Source organism: Heptranchias perlo, chromosome 7 (assembly GCF_035084215.1).
Source record: "Heptranchias perlo isolate sHepPer1 chromosome 7, sHepPer1.hap1, whole genome shotgun sequence".
Lineage (NCBI taxonomy): Eukaryota > Metazoa > Chordata > Chondrichthyes > Hexanchiformes > Hexanchidae > Heptranchias > Heptranchias perlo.
In genome coordinates this window covers 5,213,367-5,237,905 of record NC_090331.1, presented here as the reverse complement: position 1 = coordinate 5,237,905, position 24,539 = coordinate 5,213,367, and the positions used below count along the sequence as shown (strand labels likewise).

At 46.7% G+C, this 24,539-nt stretch overlaps 1 protein-coding gene across 2 annotated transcripts in view; it reads left to right on the top strand.

Annotated features, from left to right (window-relative positions):
- usp37 (ubiquitin specific peptidase 37) overlaps positions 1 to 21,801 on the top strand; it is a 59,648-nt gene extending 37,847 nt beyond the window's left edge. For both annotated transcript variants that reach the window (XM_067986972.1, XM_067986971.1), the window contains 9 exons: positions 2,193 to 2,255; positions 2,865 to 3,006; positions 11,631 to 11,892; positions 12,816 to 12,973; positions 13,967 to 14,027; positions 17,634 to 17,749; positions 18,026 to 18,095; positions 20,734 to 20,872; positions 21,318 to 21,801. In XM_067986972.1, the coding sequence (XP_067843073.1) occupies positions 2,193 to 2,255; positions 2,865 to 3,006; positions 11,631 to 11,892; positions 12,816 to 12,973; positions 13,967 to 14,027; positions 17,634 to 17,749; positions 18,026 to 18,095; positions 20,734 to 20,872; positions 21,318 to 21,405 (1,099 nt within the window). In that variant the 3' untranslated portion in view covers positions 21,406 to 21,801. The remainder of the gene's footprint in view (positions 1 to 2,192; positions 2,256 to 2,864; positions 3,007 to 11,630; positions 11,893 to 12,815; positions 12,974 to 13,966; positions 14,028 to 17,633; positions 17,750 to 18,025; positions 18,096 to 20,733; positions 20,873 to 21,317) is intronic.
- The last annotated feature ends 2,738 nt before the right edge of the window (positions 21,802 to 24,539 follow it).

Here is a 24,539-nt window from a genome sequence, read left to right as displayed (position 1 = left end):
TCTTGAGGGAAGTGGCAGTAGGGATTGTGGATGCTTTGGTAATAATTTTCCAAAATTCTCTGGACTCGGCAAAGGTCCCGGCAGATTGGAAAACTGCTAATGTAACACCCTTATTTAAAAAGGGTAGTAGGCAGAAGGCTGGAAATTATAGACCAGTTAGCCTAACATCTGTGGTGGGTAAAATTTTGGAGTCTATTATTAAGGAGACAGTAGCGGAACATTTGGATAAACATAATTTAATAGGACAAAGTCAGCATGGCTTTATGAAGGGGAAGTCATGTCTGACAAATTTGCTTGAGTTCTTTGAGGACATAACGTACAGGGTGGATAAAGGGGAACCATTGGACGTAGTGTATTTAGACTTCCAGAAGGCATTCGACAAGGTGCCACATAAAAGATTATTGCTCAAGATAAAGAATCACTGGATAGGGGGTAATATTCTGGCATGGGTGGAGGATTGGTTATCTAACAGGAAGCAGAGAGTTGGGATAAACGGTTCATTCTCGGACTGGCAACCAGTAGCCAGTGGTGTTCCGCAGGGGTCGGTGCTGGGTCCCCAACTCTTTACAATCTATATTAACGATTTGGAGGAGGGGACCAAGTGTAACATATCAAAGTTTGCAGATGACACAAAGATGGGAGGGAAAGTGGAGAATGAGGAGGACATAAAAAAACCTACAGGGGGATTTAGACAGGCTGGGTGAGTGGGCGGAGATTTGGCAGATGCAATACAATATTGGAAAATGTGAGGTTATGCACTTTGGCAGGAAAAATCAGAGAGCAAGTTATTGTCTTAATGGCGAGAAACTGGAAAGTACTGCAGTACAAAGGGATCTGGGGGTCCTCGTGCAAGAAAATCAAAAAGTTAGTATGCAGGTGCAGCAGGTGATCAGGAAGGCCAACGGAATGTTGGCTTTTATTGCTAGGGGGATAGAATATAAAAAGAGGGAGGTATTGCTGCAGTTATATAAGGTATTGGTGGAATACTGCATACAGTTTTGGTGTCCATACTTAAGAAAAGACATACTTGCCCTCGAGGCAGTGCAAAGAAGGTTCACTCGGTTAATCCCGGCGATGAGGGGGTGGATATATGAGGAGAGGTTGAGTAGATTGGGACTACTCATTGGAGTTCAGAAGAATGAGAGGCGATCTTATTGAAACATATAAGATTTGTGAAGGGGCTTGATCGGGTGGATGCGGTAAGGATGTTCCCAAGGATGGGTGAAACTAGAACTAGGGGGCATAATCTTAGAATCACGGTCTGCTCTTTGAAAACTGAGATGAGGAGAAACTTCTTCACTCAGAGGGTAGTAGGTCTGTGGGATTTGCTGCCCCAGGAAGCTACATCATTAAATAAATTAAAAACAGAAATAGACAGTTTCCTAGAAGTAAAGGGAATTAGGGGTTATGGGGAGCGGGCAGGAAATTGGACATGAATTTAGATTTGAGGTTAGGATCAGATCAGCCATGATCTTATTGAATGGCGGAGCAGGCTCGAGGGGCCGATTGGCCTACTCCTGCTCCTATTTCTTATGTTCTTAGATTATCACAACTCGCTGCGTAAAAACATTTCTCCTCATCTCCCCTCTGGTTCTTTTGCCAATTACCTTAAATCTATGTCCTCTGGTTACCGACCCTCCTGCCAGTGGAAATAGTTTCTCCTTATTTACTCCATCAAAACCCCTCAAGTCAGGAGCTTTGGCTAATTTCCACCCCCCATCAAAAAATATCATGTTGTGAGGCCCGTTGTAACACCCCAGCCAAGATCAGCTAACTCAACACAGGCGAGGGATCAAACCTCGGGCCTTCTGGTGTGTGTGGCTCAGTGCTAATCTGACCTTTCTCTTAGTCCACAAGGGCAGTCGTCGCATTTTTAACACGGTAACTGACCCCTCAGTGATGTCCTAGGTCGAATGGTAATATTGTTTGAGGTCATTTGAGACCTCTTCCTTTCACGTCGACAGATTGGTTCAAGGGTTGCAGCAGATAGCTACTAATAAACCCATCAGTGTGTTTTCAGGGCTGGTTTAATAGGGAATGCTTTGCTAGTTCATGTTCAAAGCTTCAGTAACATGGAGATTTAGATCTAATGACACTCATTGTTTAAGTGGGAGGGAAGCTAGGGTTTGCTGTTCGGGCTAATATACAGTCTCTAATACCTTGACATCACCGGCTACGTTTAAATTTCACAGGTCACGGCCGCTGAAAACCTCACAGTCAGTGAACTCTACGATTGCCCCGTCCACACTGGGGAGGTGAGTACTAACTGTATGGTCTCTCTCTAGGGTAACCCAGGGGGCGTGGAGTGCAGGGGAGGGCTGGGGGGTGGTTAGGGGAGTACAATATATGACATTTGAGGGAGGACGACAAAGTGCAGGATTTGAGGGGGGAAGGGAGTGGGCACAAAACAAGATGGCAAGAGCAACGTGGGGTTGTGGAACAGGAGGGCAGTAGGCAGGATAGTGAGTGTGAAGCTTTCCCTTGATTTTTGCAATTGGCCTCGGTACTTTTGGGCTCAGGAAGGGAAATTGCAGCCGGGGTTTCTGCTGCTGATTATCTAATGACCTGCTGGAGAGCGCTGGATGATCACCGCATCGAGCTCGATTTCGACACGCCCTCCTACTGGTAAATAGTTTGCTGGCACCTGAAGATTATGCAGGGTTGAGGGTATTGGAAGGTGGGTCAGTGCTAGGGAATGGAGCCCCAGCCAGAGTCGGCCCCTTTGGTAGAGCAGGGGAGACCGTCGACTGTACAGAAAGCACAAGCACTGGATTTATTGAGAAGTGTGCACGAGGTGGGTTCCTGCCGCCTTATCTCATGGGCTGACTGGTTCTTGCTGCCTAATTCCAAGTGTCCGCCCACAGGAAGTACTGTTTCAAGTCTTCGATCGTGATTCTGGACTCTGACAGCGAGGAGGAGCAGGTGAAGCGGGCGATGGTGCTCAGCAGACAGCTGAGTGAGCAGGTTCAGCGTGAGACACAGCACGAGGACGAGGATATGCAGCTGGTAAGGAAAGCTGAGAGCTGGTATCCCTGAGGAGTTCACGTTGACGCGCTCCCTGCCCACATGACCCTTAGAAAGAAAACTTGCATTTATACAGCGCCTTTCATGGCCTCAGGGCGTCCCAAAGCACTTTACAGCCAATGAAGTACTTTTCAAAGTGTAGTCACTTGTGATGTAAGAAACATTAATGCCCTACATGTGGATTGACTGGGAGGAATGTTGCCAGGATACAGAGAGAACTCCCCTGCTTCTTGCAAGGCTGTTGCCCCTGGCTGGACAGTCTAAAATTAGGGCGCATAGTCTCAGAATAAGGGATCGGCCCTTTAGGATTGAGATGAGGAGGAATTTCTTCACTCAGTTGTGAATGTTTGGAATTCTCTACCTCAGAGGGCTGTGGACGCTCGGTCGTTGAGTATATTCAAGACTGAGATCGATAGATTTTTGGACTATAAGGGAATCGAGATATGGGGATTGGGCAGGAAATGGAGTTGAGGTCGAAGATCAGCCATGATCCTATAGAATGGCGGAGCAGGCTCGAGGGGCCGTATGGCCTACTCCTGCTCCTATTTCTTATGTTCTTAGGTTCTTTAATGTCCACCTGAGAGGGCAGACGGGGCCACGGTTTAATGTCTCATCCGAAAGACAGTGCAGCACTCCCTCAGTACTGCTCCAGGAGTGTCAGCCTAGATTTTGTGCTCAAGTCTCTGGAGTGGGGACTTGAACCCACGACCTTCTGACTCAGAGGCGAGTGTGCTACCACTGAGCCAACTGACAGCAGCTCCTTCATCAGCAGTGCCATTGCTTAGTATTTCCCAGTTCCGACAAAAGGGTCCACATCCGAAATGTCAACCTGTTGTCCCTCTACAATTGATGTCGGACCTGCTGTGTGTTTCCAGCATTTTCTCTTTTGGGAAAGTACTGAACTAGCGAAGAACGAGAGTAAAACACTTTTGCTAATTATTTTCGTAACTTCACTCGAGGAAAATTTTATATTGGGTTTAATATGATTTAAGTTTCTCCAAAAATTAAAAGAATGAAAATGAACCTTGATTCTGCAATATTGAGCTTCTACCGCTAGGGTTCATCAGTGACCAATGGGAATTGTTTTCAAACTTTCCTGTGTGAAGACTGTAAACATTGGCGCGTCTGTCCCCCCCCTCCCCCCATTAATATCGGCGCGTCCCCAGCCACCCTCCATAAAGATCGGTGCTGCCTCCAGCCACCCCTTCTGCAAAGATCAGCGCTGCCCCCAGCCACCCCCCGTAAAGATCGGTGCCGCCCCCAGCTCCCCCCTCCTGCAAATTAATATAGCACCTTTCATGACTTAAGGACTTCCCAAAATGTTTTACAGCCAATGAAATACTTTTGAAGCATAGTCACTGTTGTAATGTAGGGAAATGCAGCAGCCAATTTGCCCACAGCAAGATCCCTCAAACTGCAATGAGATAATGACACGATAATCTGTTTCTTACTGATGTGTGTTGAGGGATAAATATTGGCCCAGGACGCCGGGGAAAACTCCCCTGCTCTTCAAAATAATGCCGTGGGATCTTTTACGTCCACCTGAGAGGGCAGATCAGTTACTAGAGCGAGGGTCAGTCCACTCGGGGGTGAGGAGGGAATCTAGTTATGGAAAGTGAAGGTATGGCAGAGAGGTTAAATTACAATCTAGGTATACTGGAGGAGTATGCAGAGAAAACGTGCAACATTAGAAAGAACATGCTTTCAACTAGCAAGATGGGGGGAGGGGTCTGGTAGCAATAACAAAAGCCTAAAGATGATAAAAACAGGAGATGAGTGTAAAGGTCAGGCCAGGGTAAGGAATAAATAGTTATCAAACATAAGCATAAAAGGACTGTTAAAAATAAAGTAAAAGCAACAACTATTAGAGATGAATTAAAACTGCCTGCACAGTGATGTACACAGCGTCCAAAATAAAACAGGGGAACTGGAGGCAATAATCCGTAGTGAGGAACCAGATGGAGTAGGAATAACAAACATGGCTACTTAAAGAACAGGACTGGCAACTAAATATTACAGGGGAAAGGCCAATTTTGATGGTATTAGACAGGAACTTTCAGAAGTTGATTGGGAGAGTCTGTTGGCAGGCAAAGGGACGTCTGGTAAGTGGGAGGCTTTCAAAAGTGTGTTAACCAGGGTTCAGTGTAAGCACATTCCTTATAAAGTGAAGGGCAAGGCTGGTAGAAGTAGGGAACCTTGGATGACTCGGGAGATTGAGGCACTAGTCAAAAATAAGAAGGAGGCATATGACATGCATAGGCAGCTGGGATCAAGTGGATCCCTTGAAGAGTATAGAGATTGCCGGAGTAGAGTTAAGAGAGAAATCAGGAGGGCAAAAAGGGGATATGAGATTGCTTTGGCAGATCAGGCAAAGGTGAATCCAAAGAGCTTCTACAAATACATAAAGGGCAAAAGGGTAACTAGGGAGAGAGTAGGGCCTCTTAAGGATCAACAAGGTCATCTATGTGCGGAACCACAAGAGATGGGTGAGATCCTGAATGAATATTTCACATCGGTATTTACGGTTGAGAAAGGCATGGATGTTAGGGAACTTGGGGAAATAAATAGTGATGTCTTGAGGAGTGTACATATTACAGAGAGGGAGGTGCTGGAAGTCTTAACGCGCATCAAGGTAGATAAATCTCCGGGACCTGATGAAATGTATCCCAGGACGTTATGGGAGGTTAGGGAGGAAATTGCGGGTCCCCTAGCAGAGATATTTGAATCATCCACCGCTACAGGTGAGGTGCCTGAAGATTGGAGGGTAGCAAATGTTGTGCCTTTGTTTAAGAAGGGCGGCAGGGAAAAGCCTGGGAACTACAGACCAGTGAGCCTGACATCTGTAGTGGGTAAGTTGTTAGAGGGTATTCTGAGGGACAGAATCTACAGGCATTTGGAGAGGCAGGGACTAATTAGGAACAGTCAGCATGGTTTTGTGAGAGGAAAATCATGTCTCACGAATTTGATTGAGTTTTTTGAAGGGGTAACCAAGAAGATAGATGAGGGCTGTGCAGTAGACGTGGTCTACATGGACTTCAGCAAAGCATTTGACAAGGTACCGCATGGTAGGTTGTTACATAAGGTTAAATCTCATGGGATCCAAGGTGAGGTAGCCAATTGGATACAAAATTGGCTTGACGACAGAAGACAGAGGGTGGTTGTAGAGGGTTGTTTTTCAAACTGGATGCCTGTGTCCAGCGGTGTGCCTCAGGGATCGGTGCTGGGTCCGCTGTTATTTGTTATTTATATTAATGATTTGGATGAGAATTTAGGAGGCATGGTTAGTAAGTTTGCAGATGACACCAAGATTGGTGGCATTGTGGACAGTGAAGAAGGTTATCTAGGATTGCAACGGGATCTTGATAAATTGGGCCAGTGGGCCGATGAATGGCAGATGGAGTTTAATTTAGATAAATGTGAGGTGATGCATTTTGGTAGATCGAATCGGGCCAGGACCTACTCCGTTAATGGTAGGGCGTTGGGGAGAGTTATAGAACAAAGAGATCTAGGAGTACAGATTCATAGCTCCTTGAAAGTGGAGTCACAGGTGGATAGGGTGGTGAAGAAGGCATTCAGCATGCTTGGTTTCATTGGTCAGAACATTGAATGCAGGAGTTGGGATGTCTTGTTGAAGTTGTACAGGGCATTGGTGAGGCCACACTTGGAGTACTGTGTACAGTTCTGGTCACCCTATTATAGAAAGGATATTATTAAACTAGAAAGAGTGCAGAAAAGATTTACTAGGATGCTACCGGGACTTGATGGTTTGACTTACAGGGAGAGGTTAGACAGACTGGGACTTTATTCCCTGGAGAGTAGGAGGTTAAGGGGTGATCTTATAGAAGTCTATAAAATAATGAGGGGCATAGATAAGGTCGATAGTCAAAATCTTTTCCCAAAGGTAGGGGAGTCTATAACGAGGGGGCACAGATTTAAGGTGAGAGGGGAGAGATACAAAAGGATCCAGAGGGGCAATTTTTTCACTCAAAGGGTGGTGAGTGTCTGGAACGAGCTGCCAGAGGCAGTAGTAGAGGCGGGTACAATTTTGTCTTTTAAAAAGCATTTGGACAGTTACATGGGGAAGATGGTTATCGAGGGATATGGGCCAAGTGCAGGCAATTGGGACTAGCTTAGTGGTATAAACTGGGCGACATGGACATGTTGGGCCGAAGGGCCTGTTTCCATGTTGTAACTTCTATGATTCTATGATTCTATGAAGAAGGTGGGGGAGTAGCCGTACTAATTAGGGATAACATAATTATGTCCCTTTTTACTACCATTAACAGAAGGATAGAAACAGAATCCATATGGATTGAAATAAAAGTTAAGGGATCAATCACACTAATAAGGGTATACTACAGACCACCTAATAGTGGAAAGGAGGTGGAGGAAGAAATATGTAAGCAAATATGTGAAATGAGTAAAGGACTTAGAATAATCGTGGGAGATTTTAACTACCCCCAAATAAACTGGCAAGAAGAGGTAGGTAAAGGGGTACGGGGAATTGAGTTTTTACAATGTGCAGGATTCATTTTTTATCCAGTATGTTAAAAGCCCAAGAAGCGCGGAAACACTGCTGGGTCTATTAATGGAAAATGGACCAGAACTGATAAGAGAAGTAAGTGTAGGGGCACATCTAGGCAATAGTGATCACAACATAGTACGGTTTAAGATAAAGATTGAGAAGGGCATAAGTAATAAATTGGATAAAAGCTGATTTTCAGGGGATGAGAATGGACCTAGGAAAAATAAACTGGAAAAATTTACTGACAAAGAAAGAAATAACAGCAGTGGGAAACATTTAAAATGGTGATCAGGAGTCCAGGAGAAATATATCCCACGAAAAAGCAAGAACAAGCTAGCCAGTAATGACACACCATGGATGAATAAAGAAATAAGATCAAAATTGAAACTAAAGAACAAAGGCATTCACTAAGTACATAAAAAAATAAAGGAGAGGATGACAGAAGGGAATACGAAGACATTAGGAAAGAAGTTTAAAGAAGATAAAAAGAAACTCAAATTAAATTATCAAGGAATATAACAAATAGTAAAGTATTCGACAGACACATAAATAACAAGAGAAAAATCAGGATATGGGTAAGGCCACTAAGGGATACACACGATAAACTCACAGGTGTAATGACTGCGAAATGGCAGAAATATTGAATAATTACTTAGTCTCTCTGGTAAATACTGAGGCAAACGTGGTTGGCAGGACATTAGAAGAAGAGATCAAAAAAGATATAAATACATTAAGATAGAAAGGGGGGGGTTAATTTATAAATTAATCAAACTTAGAAGATCCCTGGACCAGATGGATTGCATCTGCGCATATTAAAAGAAGTTGGGGAAGAGATAGCAGAGTCACTATTACATATATGTAAAAATTCATTAAAAAAGGGAATAGTGCAAGAGGACTGGCGGACAGCTAATGTTATTCCTATATTTTAAAAAGGGAAATAGAACCAGTCCAGGGAACTATAGACCAATTAGCTTAACATCGGTGGTAGGAAAGATAATGGAATCTTTACTCAAAGATGTAATAGAAAAACATCTAGAAATCGAAAATATAATAAAGAATAGTCAGCACGGATTTCAAAAGGGAAGGTCATGCTTGACCAACCTTATCGAATTCTTTGAAAAAGCAACAAAGGGTAGACAAGGGTAGTATGCAGTAGATGTAATATATTTGGATTTGGCCTTCGATAAGGTACCGCATTGTAGACTCATGACTAAGGTCAGAGAATGTGGAGTCAGGGATAAGTAGCAGAATGGATTGCAAGCTGGCTATAAAACAGAAAACAGAGTAGGGCTTAAAGGTAATTACTCAGATTGGCAAAAAGTGGGAAGTGGTGTTCCACAGGGAGAGGTGCTGGGACCACTGTTCACTATTTACATAAACGATTTGGAATCTGAAGTACAATTTCAAAATTTGGGTACAACACCAAATTGGGGGGTATAGTTAATACTGAGGAGGACTGTGACAAAATACAGGAGGACATTAATAAACTTGTAGAATGGGTGTGTAATTGGCAAATTAATTTTAATATGGATAAGTGTGAGGTGGTACATTTTGGTAGGAAAAATAAGGCGACCATGTACGTCCTTGGAAAATAAGAATCTAAATAGGGTAGAGGAACAGAGGGATCTGGGGGTACAGATACACAAATCACTAAAAATAGTGACGCAGGTTAATAAGGCCATTTTTTAAAAAAAGCCAGCCAAGCACTGGGGTTCATTTCTAAAGGGATAGAATTGAAAGGCAGAGAAGTTATGTTAAACTTGTATAGAACCTTGGTCAGGCAATACTTGGAGTACTGTGAACAGTTCTGGTCTCCATATTATAAAAAGGATATAGAGACACTGGAGAAAGTGCAAAAAAGATTGACTAGGATGATATTGGAACTGAGAGGTTATACCTATCAGGAAAGATTGAAGAGGCTGCGGCTCCTTTCTCTCTGGAAAAGGGAAGACTGAGGGGGACCTGTAGAGGTCTTCAAGATTATGAAAGGGTTTGATAGGGTTGATATAGAGAAGATGTTTCCCCTTGAAGTGGCAATCAGAATGAGGGGCCATAAATATAAGATAGTCACCAATAAATCTAATAGGGAATTCAGGAGAAACTGCTTCACCCAGAGAGCAGTGAGAATGTGGAACTCACTACCACAAGGAGTGGTTAAGGTGAATACCGCAGATGCATTTAATGGGAAACTAGATAAACACGAGGATAAAGGAATAGAAGGATATGCTGATAGGGTGAGATGAAGAAGGTCGGAGGAGGCTCGTGTGGAGCATAAACACTGGCATTGGCCTGTTTCTGTGCTGTAAAATTCTATAAGTGCAGTAGAAAATTATTATTACAGAAACAACATGCTAATAAATCAACAAGTAGAGAAAACTGGAAGACAGAATTACTGGGACATTGTGCCCTGGTCCAGCTGTGTGGGCATCTAATGACCCCGTGAACCTGATAGGGTCACATCGTAGAGTCTGGCAATGCAGATCCCAGTTTGAAACTTGACTTTATGGCACTAGACGTCCCCATTGAGGAGGGGGAATGTAACGTGGAGTTTCATTTCGACAGTTCCACATCCGTAAGATGATGAGAGAGGGGGTTGGATCAGGGGTGGGCGGAGGGGGGATATCTAGTCGTCAAGGTTGAAGGTATGGCGATGAGGTTAAATGAGAACGTCGGTGTACTAGAGGAGGACCTGGGGGAAATTGTTAAGCTAACTGTAGAAAACGAATCAGTTCTTAAAAACTAATAGATAGATGCATCAAATAATCTGAGTTTTGGCCTTTATATCAATGGAGCTGGAATACAAAGGGGTAGAAGTGATGCTACAGTTGTATAAAGCTCTGGTTAGACCCCGTCTGGAGACTGGGTTCAGTTCTGGGCACCGCACCTCAGGAAGGATATATTGGCCTTGGAGGAGGTGCTGTGCAGATTCACAAGAATGATAACTGGGCTAAAAGGGTTAAATTGTGAGGCCAGCTTGCATAGACTAGGCTTGTATTCCCTCGAGTACAGAAGATTAAGGGGTGATCTAATTGAGGTGTATAAGATGATTAAAGGATTCGATAGGACAGGTAGAGAGAAACTATTTCCTCTGGTGGGGGAGTACAGAACAAGGGGGAATAACCTTAAAAATTAGAGCTGGGATATTCAGGAGTGATGTCAGGAAGCATTTCTTCACACAAAGGGGAGTGGAAATCTGGAACTCTTACCCCCAACCGCCCCCCCCCCCCCCCCAATCAAAAAAAAAGCTGTTGAGGCTGGGGGTCAATTGTAAATTTCAAAACTTAAGATTGATAGATTTTTGTTAGGCAAGGGTATTAAGGGATATGGAACCAAGATGGGTAAATGGATTTGAGATGCAGATCAGCCATGATCTAATGAATGGCAGAACAGGCTCAAGGGTCTACTCCTTTGTTGTGAAAAAAATTAGCAGAGCGCAGGCCCTGATGGCGTTCTCTCTGGGCTGTTGAAGGAAGTTGGAGAGGAGATTCCAGAGGCTCACCAGAATTTTTCAACTGTGCCAGAGGACTGGAGGGTATCCAGTGTAAGCCCTTGTTCAAGAAGGGAGACCAGAATAATCCAGGTAGCTGTAGACCATACAGCTGATGAATTTAAAATTCTCATCCTCGTCTTAAAATCCCTCCATGGCCCCATGCCTTGGCCCCTCCCCTCCCTATCTCTGTAACCTCCTACAACCCTCTGAGATCTCTGCGTTCCTCCAACTCGGCCAATTGCGCATCCCCCACTCCCTTCGCCTCAGCACTGGTGGGCGTGCCTTCAGCTCTCTAAGCCCTAAGCTCAGGAATTTCTTCCCTAAACCCCTCCACCCATCTCTCCTTCAAAGCCCAACCAAGTTTTTGATCACCTGTCCTAATACTTCCTTCTGTGGCTCGGTGTCAATTCTTATCTGATAACACTTCTGTGAAGCGCTTTGGGATGTTTTACTATGTTATAGGAGCTATATAAATGCAAATTGTGCGTTGAGCCCAATACCCACTAAATGCTGGGTGGTGACACTTGACCTTAACGCCACTGTTGCTAACTGGGCCTGTGCCAAAATGTGAATACTGTCTTTGTTCACCAGGCACTTAAAGTGAGCAAGCAGGAGGGGGAGCGGCCGGCCCCGGTGATGGACTCCTCCTTTGACAGCATGAGTGAAGATGAACTGCTGGCGGCCGTGCTGGAGATCAGCAAGCGGGAAGCATCTCTCCCTCTCGGCGGAGACGAGGAGCGGGAGAAGCCGACCAGCAGCCCCGATACCGGCTTCGGCGATGATGAAGCTCAGGAGTCGCTGGAACAACCAGAGGCCACGGAAACAGAGGGCTCCAGGACCACCATGGAAACAGGTGGGTCATGGTGGGGAGTGCGTGGTGACCACATGGACAGGTGCTGGATAACGTTTTATTATCAAGGCCAGATGAACCCACCCATCAAATGCAGGTAGTTCAGTAGAAGAAGGTTGTTGCAATGGGCCTGTGCTGAGACTGCGCTTGCTCTCGGTGGGACGTAAGCTAGGGAGGGGCAAAGGTCAGGGCTCTCGCAGTGGCATTCCATAGGATCCATGGTTACCATCTGATTGCTATCCAGTGACCCCCGCCCCCGGCGTGAACTTGGGCATTGAGTCGGGATATAAGTGGTCTCGGGAGCATGCTCCCCTTGCTAGGGTTGGGATAGGGTTTAACTTGGCTGTAAAGTCCATGTGTGCTGGGGTTCTTCTGTGATGCACAAGTTAGACACAGAGTAAAGCTCCCTCTACACTGTCCCATCAAACACTCCCAGGGCAGGTACAGCACGGGTTAGATACAGAGTAAAGCTCCCTCTACACTGTCCCATCAAACACTCCCAGGGCAGGTACAGCACGGGTTAGATACAGAGTAAAGCTCCCTCGACACTGTCCCATCAAACATTCCCAGGGCAGGTACAGCACGGGTTAGAGTAAATCTTTCTATTTAACCCTACTGCACCAGTGTCAGTAACGTTTTTCCAGTTCCCACACCAGCTATCATCTAGCCTCAGAATGAGATTGTCATTTGGTACTGAGTTAGGGACAGTTTTGTACTGTAGAATGTAAGTCCACTTGAAACTGGGCTGGAACTGTCCAAACTCATTTCACATTGCACCCTTACATCAGGCAGATATGAGAATTTCATCCTGTCAGTCTGAGCTGGATTTGATCTTTGGACCCAGAAGTAAAGGCCAGTGTATATGACCCATTGTGCCAATCCTCCTTCATTTCTATCTGAAATTTAAATCTTATTTTTTTAAACAGACCCTGATGAAGTTACGAAAGATTTTGATGAGAATAAGGAGAATAAAACCCCAGAGGGCTCCCAGTGTGAGATGGACTGGATGCAGCAGTATGACCTGGACAAGGAGCGAGAGGAACAGGAGCTGCAGCAAGCTCTGGCCCAGAGCCTCCAAGAACAGGTCAGCATTCAGAAAGCCTGGGTTTGTGGGTGCTGGAGAGTGGGTGAAGAGAGGTTCTTGTGGTAACTGGTCACGAGATGGGCTTGGATTTTTTTTTAAAACACCTTTGGCCCATTTGATCTCGTCCTTCCAGAAAGCCAACCTGACTACCCCTCCCTTTACAGCTTCAACATTCGCCTAAGCAGGCAGGCGGCTGCTCGGGCTATTGCTTCGTCCAAAGAACGGCACCTCTGACAATGCAGCACTCAAGTCGGCACCGAGCCGAAGGGTCAGCCTAGATTATGTGCTCAAATCTTAAGAGTGGAGCTTGAACCCAGGATCCTTAGACCCAGAGTGCTACCAACTGAGCCAAGCTGACATAAGCCAACATGATGGATACTGGTGCTGCTGGTTACTAGTTTGTTTCCTGTCTGTACAGTGCAGGCAAGAGATCTTGGAATCTTAATTAGTACAGGTCCCTGTAGGATTGCATGTAAAATGGAAATTTACAATGCTTCAATGTGCAGTTTGTCTCGGTAGAGAGAGTGAATCAGCCAGGGTCCCCGCTCCTGATGCAGGTGCGTGGACGTCTCGTGATGACTAGGTGGGGCTCAGTTGGGCGCCCGCGCCTGTACGATCACCTAGGGTTCTGATGGCGCACGCTGTCTGCGGCCACATGTGAAGCATGGGCACTCTGACACGGTGCTGAAGTGCTGTCGCGTCCATCTAATCGTATCGCAGCACGATCGGTGTCTTCAGTAGAGATGGGGAGAAAAATAATGAGCTCCCTAATGACGGAGCGGGAAAGTGCGCGGTATGGGAGTGGGTAGGAAGATCCCAGGAAATGCTCCAGTGCCGCTCAGTGACTTGCCAGTTGAGTTTAATTTAGTTCTTCTGTGGGGTGGTGGTGGGGAATGCTGCCCCCTCCTGCCCTTGCCTAACTTGTGTTGTGAATGGAATCAGGCGTTTAGCCAGAGTCGCCATTGAATGTTTTCTCTTTGTGTGACCGGTCAGGAGGCTCGGGAGCTGAAAGAGGACGATGACCTGAAACGAGCTACAGAGCTGAGTCTTCACGGTGAGGAACCGCCATCAGGGCTTGCAAGCGTTAATTGAGTAGCTGCTACAATGCATTCTCTGTACCATGACTGATTTCCGATAACTTTGCACGTGCTATGTTGATCAGCGGTCACTGTTATATAGGCAGGTGTGTCAGTCGCTTTACACACAGCAAGGTCCCACTAACAGTAAGCGGATGAACGAACGGGTAATACTTTTGGTGTTGGTTAAGAGCAGAACATTGGCTGAGACACTGGGAGAAATCCCTGCTCTTCATATAGTTCCATGGGACCCTTAATATTGTAGCAGGCAGACAGAGCCTCGCTCTAACCTCTCACCCAAAGGACAGCACCTCTGACAATGAAGCACCCCCTCATTACTACACCAGATTGTGTACTTTATGCTCAGGCCTGTAGTGGGGCTTGAGTCCACAGCATTCTGACTTGAATGAGTCCAGCTGAGCCAATCTACCACCATATAGATTGTGCCGTTAAAGATTGGTACCTTCCTAACTCGGGCTGTCTAGGAGACTGTTTTCAGCTGTATTACGTAGACATAGAAAATAGGAGCAAGAGTAGGCCATTCAGCCCTTCGGGCCTGCTCCACCATTCAAAATGATCATGGCTGATCGTCTAACTCAGTTCTCTGTTCCCGCTTTTTCCCCATATCCCTTGATCCCTTTAGCATTAAGAAATATATTTATTTCCTTCTTGAATACATCTAAAGACTTGGCCTCCTGCCTTCTGTGGTAGAGAATTCCACAGGTTCACCACCCTCTGAGTGAAGAAATTTCTCCTCATCTCGGTTCTAAATGGCATACCCCGTATCCTGAGACTCTGATCCCTGGTTCTGGACTCCCCAGCCATCGGGATCATCCTCCTGCATCTAGTCTGTCTAGTCCTGTTCGAATTTTATATGTTTCGATGAGATCACCTCTCATTCTTCTAAACTCTAGTGAATACAGGCCAAGTCGACCCAATCTCTCCTCATATGTCAGTCCTGCCATTCCAGGAATCAGTCTGGTAAACCTTCGTTGCACTCCCTTCATGGCAAGGACATCCTTCCTCAGATAAGGAGACCAAAACTGCACACAATACTCCAGATGTGGTCTCACCAAGGCTCTGTATAACTGCAGTAAGACATCCCTGCTCCTGTACTCAAATCCTCTTGCAATGAAGGCCAACTTACTATTCACCTTCCTAACTGCTTGCTGCACCTGAATGCTCGCTTTCAGCGACTGGTGTACAAGGACACCCAGGTCTCGTTGCACCTACTTTTCCCAATCTATCACCATTCAGATAATAATCTGCCTTTCTGTTTTTACAACCAAAGTGGATAACCTCACATTTATCCACGTTATGCTGCATCTGCCATGTTCTTGCCCACTCACCCAACTTGTCTAAATCACATTGGAGCCTCTTTGCATCCTCCTCACAGCTCACATTCCACCCCAGCTTTGTGTTGTCTGCAAACTTTTCATAAACCCATGCTGACTTTGTCCAATCCCATTAATGCCCTCCAAGTGTTCTGTTATCACATCTTTTATAATAGACTCTAGCATTTTCCCCACTACTGATGTTAGGCTAACCGGTCTGTAATTCCCTGTTTTTTTTCTCTCCCTCCTTTGAGATGAAGTACCTGTCACTGTATAACACTGGGGTACAGTACTGGTGGGTACAGGTCTGTCACTGTATGACACTGGTGTACAGTACTGGTGGGTACAGGTCTGTCACTGTATAGCACCGAGGTCCAGTACTGGTGGGTACAGGTCTGTCACTGTATAACACTGAGGTCCAGTACTGGTGGGTACAGGTCTGTCACTGTATAGCACTGAGGTCCAGTACTGGTGGGTACAAGTCTGTCACTGTATAGCACCGAGGTCCAGTACTAGTAGGTACAGGTCTGTCATTAAATTAAAGGGATAGTGGCAGCGTAGATACGAAATTGGCTGCAGGACAGAAAGCAGAGAGTGGTTTTTCCAGAGTGGAGGGAAGTGTGCAGTGGTGTTTCCCCCCGCCCCTGCCCAGCTCGGTATTAGGACCACTGCTGTTTTTGATATAAATGACCTGGGTCTACAGGGCATAATTTTGAAGTTTGTAAATAACTACATTTCCAAGTTTCCTGTTAACAGTGAGGAGGATAGTAACAGACTTCAAGAGGATATAGAAAGACTGGTGAAATGTGCAGACACATGGCAGATAAAATTTAATGCAGAGAAGTGTGAAGTGATACATTTTGGTAGGAAGAATGAGGAGAGATGATATAAACTAAATGGTACAATTTTAAATGCAGGAACAGAGACCTGGGGGTATATGTACACAAATCTTTGAAGGTGGCAGGACAAGTTGAGAAGGCTGTTAAAAAAACATATGGGATCCTGGGCTTTATAAACAGAGGCATAGAATACAAAAGCAAGGAAGTTATGCTCAACCTTTATAAAACACTGGTTAGGCCTCAGCTAGAGTATTGTGTCCAATTCTGGGCACCGCACTTTAGGAAGGATGTCAAGGCCTTAGAGAGGGTGCAGAGGAGATTTACTAGAATGGTACCAGGGATGAGGGACTTCAGTTATGTGGAGAGACTGGAGAAGCTGGGATTGTTCTCCTTAGAACAGAGAAGGTTAAGGGGAGATTTAATAGAGGTGTTCAAAATCATGAATGACTAAATAAGGAGAAACCGTTTCCACTGGCAGGTACAATATAACCTCGGTACTCAGTCATAGAGTTATACAGCACGGATAGAGGCCCTTCGGCCCATCGTGTCCGCGCCGGCCATCAAGCCCTGTCTACTCTAATCCCATATTCCAGCATTTGGTCCGTAGCCTTGTATGCTATGGCATTTCAAGTGCTCATCCAAATGCTTCTTGAATGTTGAGGGTTCCTGCCTCCACATCCCTTTCAGGCAGTGAGTTCCAGACTCCAACCACCCTCTGGGTGAAAAAGTTCTTTCTAAAATCCCCTCTAAACCTCCCGCCTTTTACCTTGAATCTATGTCCCCTTGTTATAGAACCCTCAACGAAGGGAAAAAGCTCCTTAGTATCCATCCTATCTGTGCCCCTCATAATTTTGTACACCTCAATCATGTCCCCCCTCAGCCTCCTCTGCTCCAAGGAAAACAAACCCAATCTTCCCAGTCTCTCTTCATAGCTGAAGCGCTCCAGCCCTGGTAACATCCTGGTGAATCTCCTCTGCACCCTCTCCAAAGCGATCACATCCTTCCTGTAGTGTGGCGACCAGAACTGCACACAGTACTCCAGCTGTGGCCTAACCAGTGTTTTATACAGCTCCATCATAACCTCCTTGCTCTTATATTCTATGCCTCGGCTAATAAAGGCAAGTATCCCATATGCCTTCTTTACCACCTTATCTACCTGTTCCGCCGCCTTCAGGGATCTGTGAACTTGCACACCAAGATCCCTCTGACCCTCTGTCTTGCCTCGGGCCCTCCCCTTCAGTCTCTCAATCTGAAGCGGGAGAGCTCGGGAGTCAATTACACGCAGAAAGCAGCGTCTGCAACTGTTGGTCCTGTGCGAAGCGGGTGTTTATGGGACTTCTCTTGATTTGGTCGGCAGTAAAGATATCATTTTGTGTTAATTTTCTTTCAATGATAAATGCTGTCCTTGCAGACTTCAATAATTCCATCGGAGATCTTATGGGTTCGGATGAAGATTCCGGTAATGAGGAAATCCTGGATATGGATTACAGCGGAGCTGAGGCTGAGGAGTTGAAAAGGAATGCCGAGGTGAGGCGAGAGCGGGTGCTGACTGTGCACACTGGGGAAGATGCCTGTCGTACTAACTCTGGATCTCACGGTTGAGGAAATGGGCGCGCATCGTACTGCCTGAGCAGGGGGTTGGGCGGGGGTTGCCGGGGGAGATAGCGTGTCGAGCTAGATTGTGGGGTCAGGAGGTGGTCCCCCTGGATTGAGGGTGTCGGGAGACGAGTGTTGTGTTGAATTGCCACACTGGATGCGATGTACCTGTTCAGACTGTTTACTGACTAGTTCTTGTTCTTGCAGACAGGCGAGCTCGCTCACTCTTATCGACTTATCAGTGTCGTCAGCCACATCGGCAGCTCTTCCTCCTCTGGTAGGTACCGGCCACCCTGATTTGTAACCTGATTTAATGATCTGCCTCAACCAGTACTGATGTCATAAGATATCGGCTGAGATTTGGGATGATGTGGATTTCTACATTTGCAATACTTGCTAGCCTGATTGTAGCTTCCAGCCGTTAAGTTATGATAGTTAGCAGATCTCCCATGGCCTTGCTCACAGTGAGTCAGAGACATGAGTCCATGTGTACACTGACACCCAGCTCTCTACCATCTGACTCGGCCTCTCCACTCCCTCTGCTGTCAGACTGCTTAGCCGATTTTTTTCTTCTTAGATGGACCGCAATTTCCTCCAGTTAAATGTGCTCTCTCGATTTCAGCTCTGCTGCCTTTATCCTATTCTGTACCAAGTCCTGCTTACCCAGCTCACTGACCTACATTGGCTCTCAGTCCCCCAGTGCCTCCCAATTTAAAATTCTCAGTCGTGTTAAATCATTTCATGTCCTTGCCCCTCCCTATCTCTGTAACCCCCTCCAGCCCTGCAACTCTCCATTCCTCTGACTTTGGCCTTTTGTGCACCTGTTGGCCTGGATATTAATAATAATATCATGGGATCTTTTACGTCCACCTGAGAGGGGAGAGAGCAGACGGCCTCGGTTTAACGTCTCCTCCGAAAGACGGCACCTCCGACAGTGCAGAACTCTCTGTGTTGCACTGGAGCGTCAGCCTGGATTATGGGCTGACCTCTCTGGTGTGGGGCTTGACTCCGAGGCGAGAGTGCCACCCACTGAGCCACGGCTACAGTAAGTTAGGTTTTGAAAGAAGGGAAGACTGTGGAAGGCGAGCAGGCCAATTGCTTTGAGCTGCTGGGAAAGAATGAGTTGGAGCAGGGGATGATGTGATGAGTGTGGATTTCAATGCAGTGAGAGTACAAGAAATCGGGTGGAGTGTTTGGAGCTCAGGAGAAACGAGAGGGTCACTGACCTCTAGTAGTGTCGATAAAATAGAAAAAGGATAACAACTCTGGCCTGTTGTGCAACGCCCGCTCCCTTCGCCCCGCCATTGGTGGCCTTGGGACTATTTTAGTGCTCTCCTGGCCGGCCTCCCACCTTCCACCCTCCATAAACTTGAGCTCATCCAAAACTCTGCTACCCGTATCCTAACTTGCACCAAGCCCTGTTCACCATCACCTCTGTGCTCGCTGACCTACATTGGCTCGCGGTCCGGGAACGCCTCTGTTTTAAAATTCACATCCTCGTTTTCAAATCCCTCCATGGCCTCGCCCCTCCCTATCTCTGTAACCTCCTCCAGCCCTACAACCCTCAGATCACTGCACTCCTCCAATTCTTGCCTCTTGCACATCCTCGATTTTCATCGCTCTGCCATTGGTGGCTGTGCCTTCAGCTGCTTAGGCCCTAAGCGCTGGAATTCCCTCCCTAAACCTCTCCCCCTCTGTCTCCTCCTTTGAGACACACCGTAAAACCTCCCTCTTTGACCAAACTTTCGGGCGCCTGTTGTAATATCTCCTTATGTGGCTTGGATTAAGTGAGTGGGCAAAACTGTAGCTAATTGAGTTCAATGTGGGGAAAGTATGAAGTCATCCACTTTGGACCCAAGAAAGATAGATCAGAGTATTTTATAAATGGTGAGAAGCTCAGAACTGTGGATGGACAAAGATTTTAGGGGTCCAATTACAGAAATCACTAAAAGCTAGTTGACAGGTGCAAAAAATAATTTAAAAGTCTAATGGAATGTTGGTCTTTATCTCAAGGGGGCTGGAATACAAAGGGGTGGAAGATATGTTAGTTATAAAGCTCTGGTTAGACCCCATTTAGAGACTGTGTTCAGTTCTGTGGCCTTAGAGGAGGTGCAGCGCAGATTCACAAGAATGATACTGGTGTTAAATTATGAGGACAGGTTGCATAGACTAGGGCTTGTATACCCTTGAGTATAGAAGATTAAAGGATGATCTAATTGAGGTATTTAAGATGACTAAAGGATTTGCTAGGACAAATATAAACTATTTCCTCTGGTGGGGAGTCCAGAACAAGGGGGCATAACTTTATCATTAGAGCCAGGCCGTTCAGGGGTGATGTCAGGAAGCACTTCTTCACACAAAGGGGAGTAGAAATCTGGAACTCTCTCCCCAAAAAGCTGTTAAGGCTGGGGGTCAATTGAAAATTTCAAAACTGAGATTGATAGATTTTTTGTTGGGTAAGGGTATTAAGGGTTAGGGAACCAAGGCAGGTAAATGGAGTTAAGATACAGATCAGCCATGATCTAAGTGAACGGCAGAACAGGCTCGAGGGGCTGAATGGCCTCCTCCTGTTGCTATGGTGTCAAATTTTGTCTGATAACGCTCCTGTGAAGCACCTTGGAATGTTTTACTTCATTAAAGGCGCTATATAAATGCAAGTTGTTGTTGGATGTGACAGAGATTACTTGTCAGACAACCAGCTTTTATTTTATCCTGCATTGGAGTGTGAGAGTTGTTGAAACGGAATGATTGGCTTCTCATTAATGTGGCCAGACATTAGACTGTAACCGCCTCAATTTCTGTCCTTTCGTTCCCTGTTATTTTTCTGATGACCATCAGTGAGAGTCGCCTTAAGGAGCTGACCTGTTCGGGGTATGTAGCTGGCTGACCACTCATTGAATTTTTATTTTGTGAAGGGCACTACATCAGTGACGTGTTTGACATAAAGAAGCAGGCGTGGTTGACTTACAACGATCTGGAGGTGTCCAAGACGGTGGAAGGCACTGTGCAGACAGACCGAGACAAGAGTGGCTACATCTTTTTCTACATGCACAAGTAAGAATCTGACGAGTGTGCCACGGGTACCTGAGACCCCCCGACACTCCATGTGAAAGCCCTCCCCCAAGACCACGGCACTCCACGCGGGCACCCTCCCCCCGGATAATTTCACCTGCCATGCATTTCGGGGAAAGCTGCATTTTTTGCTTTACAGAATAGTACAGGGCTTTGCTGTCAGTGACTCTCTAACTTCACGGTGATTAGCTGAGTCCCACAGAGTGTGAGGGCCCCAGGTGTGGTGACTTCGCTGATCTTGGGCGGGGCAGCAGTTGGACCCCACCATGATTGAGGATAATGCCAGTAAGGGCCCCTGTGTTGCAATAAGATAGTGCTTCTAATGCCTCGTGTGTGGGTGCGGGGGCAGGGGGGGGGGGCGGTTGGAGGCAGTGCCAGGGCACAGTTCTGATACTAATCCCTCTTTCCTTTTCCCTTTGTGCCACAGGGAGGTACTGGAAGAGTTGGTGGAGGCGGAAAAGTGCACACAGCCAATGGGTTTGGACTCCTGCAGGCCTGTGCTGCAGCCCCTGTGACAGAGTGCGGACTATGACATGGCGCTACCCATGCTGGCACTCTACTACCAGGGACCACCGATCGTTTACAGCTTCTCCTGGGATAAATACCTCCCAAAATAGTGATAGATCTATGCCAGCCTGCACTGGTCCCGGGCATTAACCCATTCGGTCAATGGGAGCCAGGAAATGGTGCTGGAGTTTGACTCTCTCGGATCACAGTGCGGTGAGCTCGTTCATCGCCAGGACTTGCACCTGAACCTTTTACACTAATCCAGGTCTGATACTGGTGTCAATCTGTCACTATTTCCAAAGATTCACAAGGAATTCAAGATGGAGTTGTATCACGAGGCTGTTTAGATGTGAGGTTTTTTTATGTTTTTTTTAAAAAGAAATATATAATATATGAATCTAAAATTTCTGTTGTTGCCCTGGAGAGGGGTGTGTGGGGATGCCAAGTAAACGGGGGAGTGGATCCACGTATCTGAGACCCAGGTTCACAGGCACGAGCGGTGGGTTTAGTTACCCTAGGGCTCCCCTAGACACTCTATCCTTGGGATTAAATGGAGGGTTTAGGTTTGATTTGTATAGTCGAGCTGTAAAATGTAAGGATTTTTTTTTTGACGGTCAGAGCATTAACACTGTATTTACATGTTTGTGGGGGGGACAAGTCGAGCTTTTCTTGTGCAATTGATCAGTTGCTGCGGCCTCCTGACAGGACACCTGCGTTAATCTTCCGCCCCCCCCCCCCCCCCCCCAAAAAGAGCAGTCGTGGTTTCACAAAACTCGCTGCCCCACAGAAAGCAGTGAGTGAGCTCACCCGAATCACCCGGCTGCCCCTCGAACTCCAATTGCGAGGCTGCGTTTAGTCGCGGTGGTGTTAGCGGTGCAGGGGTTTGGATCTCTGCCCAAACACAGATCACCCCAAGTGTTTCTGTTGTGTGCTTATCCCGGCTCTGACCTGTGACCATCCCTGTTCGAGGAGGAGTCTTTTTTAAAAAAAAAAAAAATTCTGTTTGGCCATTTCTGGGTTCTTGGGTCGCTGGTGACTTTGGGCTGAGAAGAGACACCCCTACTTTCAGCTGCACCATTTTACGCTGCACTTTATTTTCCCACTCCTCTGCATCTTAAAGTCCATGCATTGGAGACCGTTCCCTCTCCCACTACCTCCTCCAGTACATCGCTGCTCCCTGTGGGAGAGGGACGCTGCTCATCTCCCGTCTGGGGACTGTGAACCGGGCCTCAGAATCTGCTCAGTGAGTGGGAGGGGTGGGGAGGAGCCTGTAATACACCAGTAACTCTTCACCAGTTATAAGGGCTCTCCTCACTGGTGGTATAAGCTCCCTGCCTCGCACAGCTGAGCGTTGTGTTTGTACAATTGAAGCGTTTAATAAATTATCGAGTGTTTAACAGTAATCCTGTGCATCTGCGGCACCGGTGAGATGTTGCAGTGTTGACGCGTGTGTGTGTGTGGTGAACTTGTTTACCGTCACCAGTCCGTGTTAAGGAAACCCCGTTGTCTTCACAATTGGCTCCCAGTCTCCGTCACCCTACCATCCGTTGCTGACCAGGGTCAGAGTTTACAGCTGGTAATCCCAGGGACACTACGCTTGTGTTTTGTTGGGAGTAGAGTGTAAATTTGAGACCTGCCTCACACCAATGGCTAGCTGGCAGAAGCAGTTTGATAAACATCTGGAGTCCTGCCCGGAGGTGGAAAAACTAGTATATACACTTTTTCCTCTTCTCTTCCCCCCCTTTGACACTCTCCCCATCTCCGTCTGGGGAAGGGAGGAGGAGTTTTATGCCCAGTATTTACTTTGGTTATGGATTAGCCAGGCTCTGTCCCACCGGGGAGGTGTGGAATGCTTGTGTTCTCCGAACTTCTCAAGCCCAAAAGAGGCTCCAATCGGTTGAAGTGATTCTTCTCCCGTGTAATAAGTGTCTCAGTAATCAATTCCTTTATTCGCCCATCACTTGGGTGTAAGAGCAAGAGGAGCGGCCCTCCAAACTCTCCCAAAACCCGCGGTTTACCAGGGTGTCTGGGCATCACGAGCGCAGCTCTCTGATTAAAATCTGGTCCCCTTTTAATAGTGTGCCTGGTATTCGGGATCCTGACATAAGAGGAGACACCTGGGATTTGCCCTCACTTCCCTCGCCCTTCTTCTCTCCCGCCATGTTCGATACAAGCACTGAGCCTAAGCATCACCCAGTACGGAGTTAGTATAACGCCTGTGCGTAGGACCTGTTTTCTAGCAAATGAAGGGACTTGTTGATCGAAACTGAATAAATCCAGATGTTCACCTGCACTGTTTAGTACTGGGAACGTGTGGAGTTGGGTTCTTGGGGCCCGAATAATTCTTTTTTTAAAAAAAAAATCCAAAGCTCTGGGAGAGGGGGCTCCATAAACCTCAGGTGCCTGTATCTCCTTTGGGTCTCCCTTCTCCCACTGAGGGAGTCTGCAGGAGAAGGATTGCAAAACGTTCAGATTCTCACCGAGCTCACTGGGAGATTAACCATTCTAAAAGTGAGTGGTCCTGCCAACTCCAGATTTATTTCTTTTTGCCTCCATACTTGTCAACTATCTTTTGAATCGTGTGGCATCAAAACAGCCATCGATATCGTGTCCCCATGCTGTGATCAGCAAATCCACTTGTAAGGCTGGTCCTTAACCTGCTTGTGATCTGTATTAGCTCAGTGGATATCTTTATGGGTTCTCTTCTCTCTCTCACTGCCCCCCTCCTCTTCTCTTCTCTCTCCCCTCCCCTTCTCTTCTCTCTCCCCTCCCCTTCTCTTCTCTCTCCCCTCCCCTTCTCTTCTCTCTCCCCTCCCCTTCTCTTCTCTCTCCCCTCCCCTTCTCTTCTCCCTCCCCTCCCCTTTTCTTCTCCCTCCCCTCCCCTCCCCTCCCCTTCTCTTCTCCCTCCCCTCCCCTTCTCTTCTCCCTCCCCTCCCCTTCTCTTCTCCCTCCCCTCCCCTCCTCTTCTCTTCCCTTCTCCCCTCCCCTTCTCTTCGTCTCCCTCCCCTCCCCTTCTCTTCTCTTCTCCCTCCCCTTCTCTTCTCTTCTCCCTCCCCTTCTCTTCTCTTCTCCCTCCCCTTCTCTTCTCTTCTCCCTCCCCTTCTCTTCTCTTCTCCCTCCCCTTCTCTTCTCTTCTCCCTCC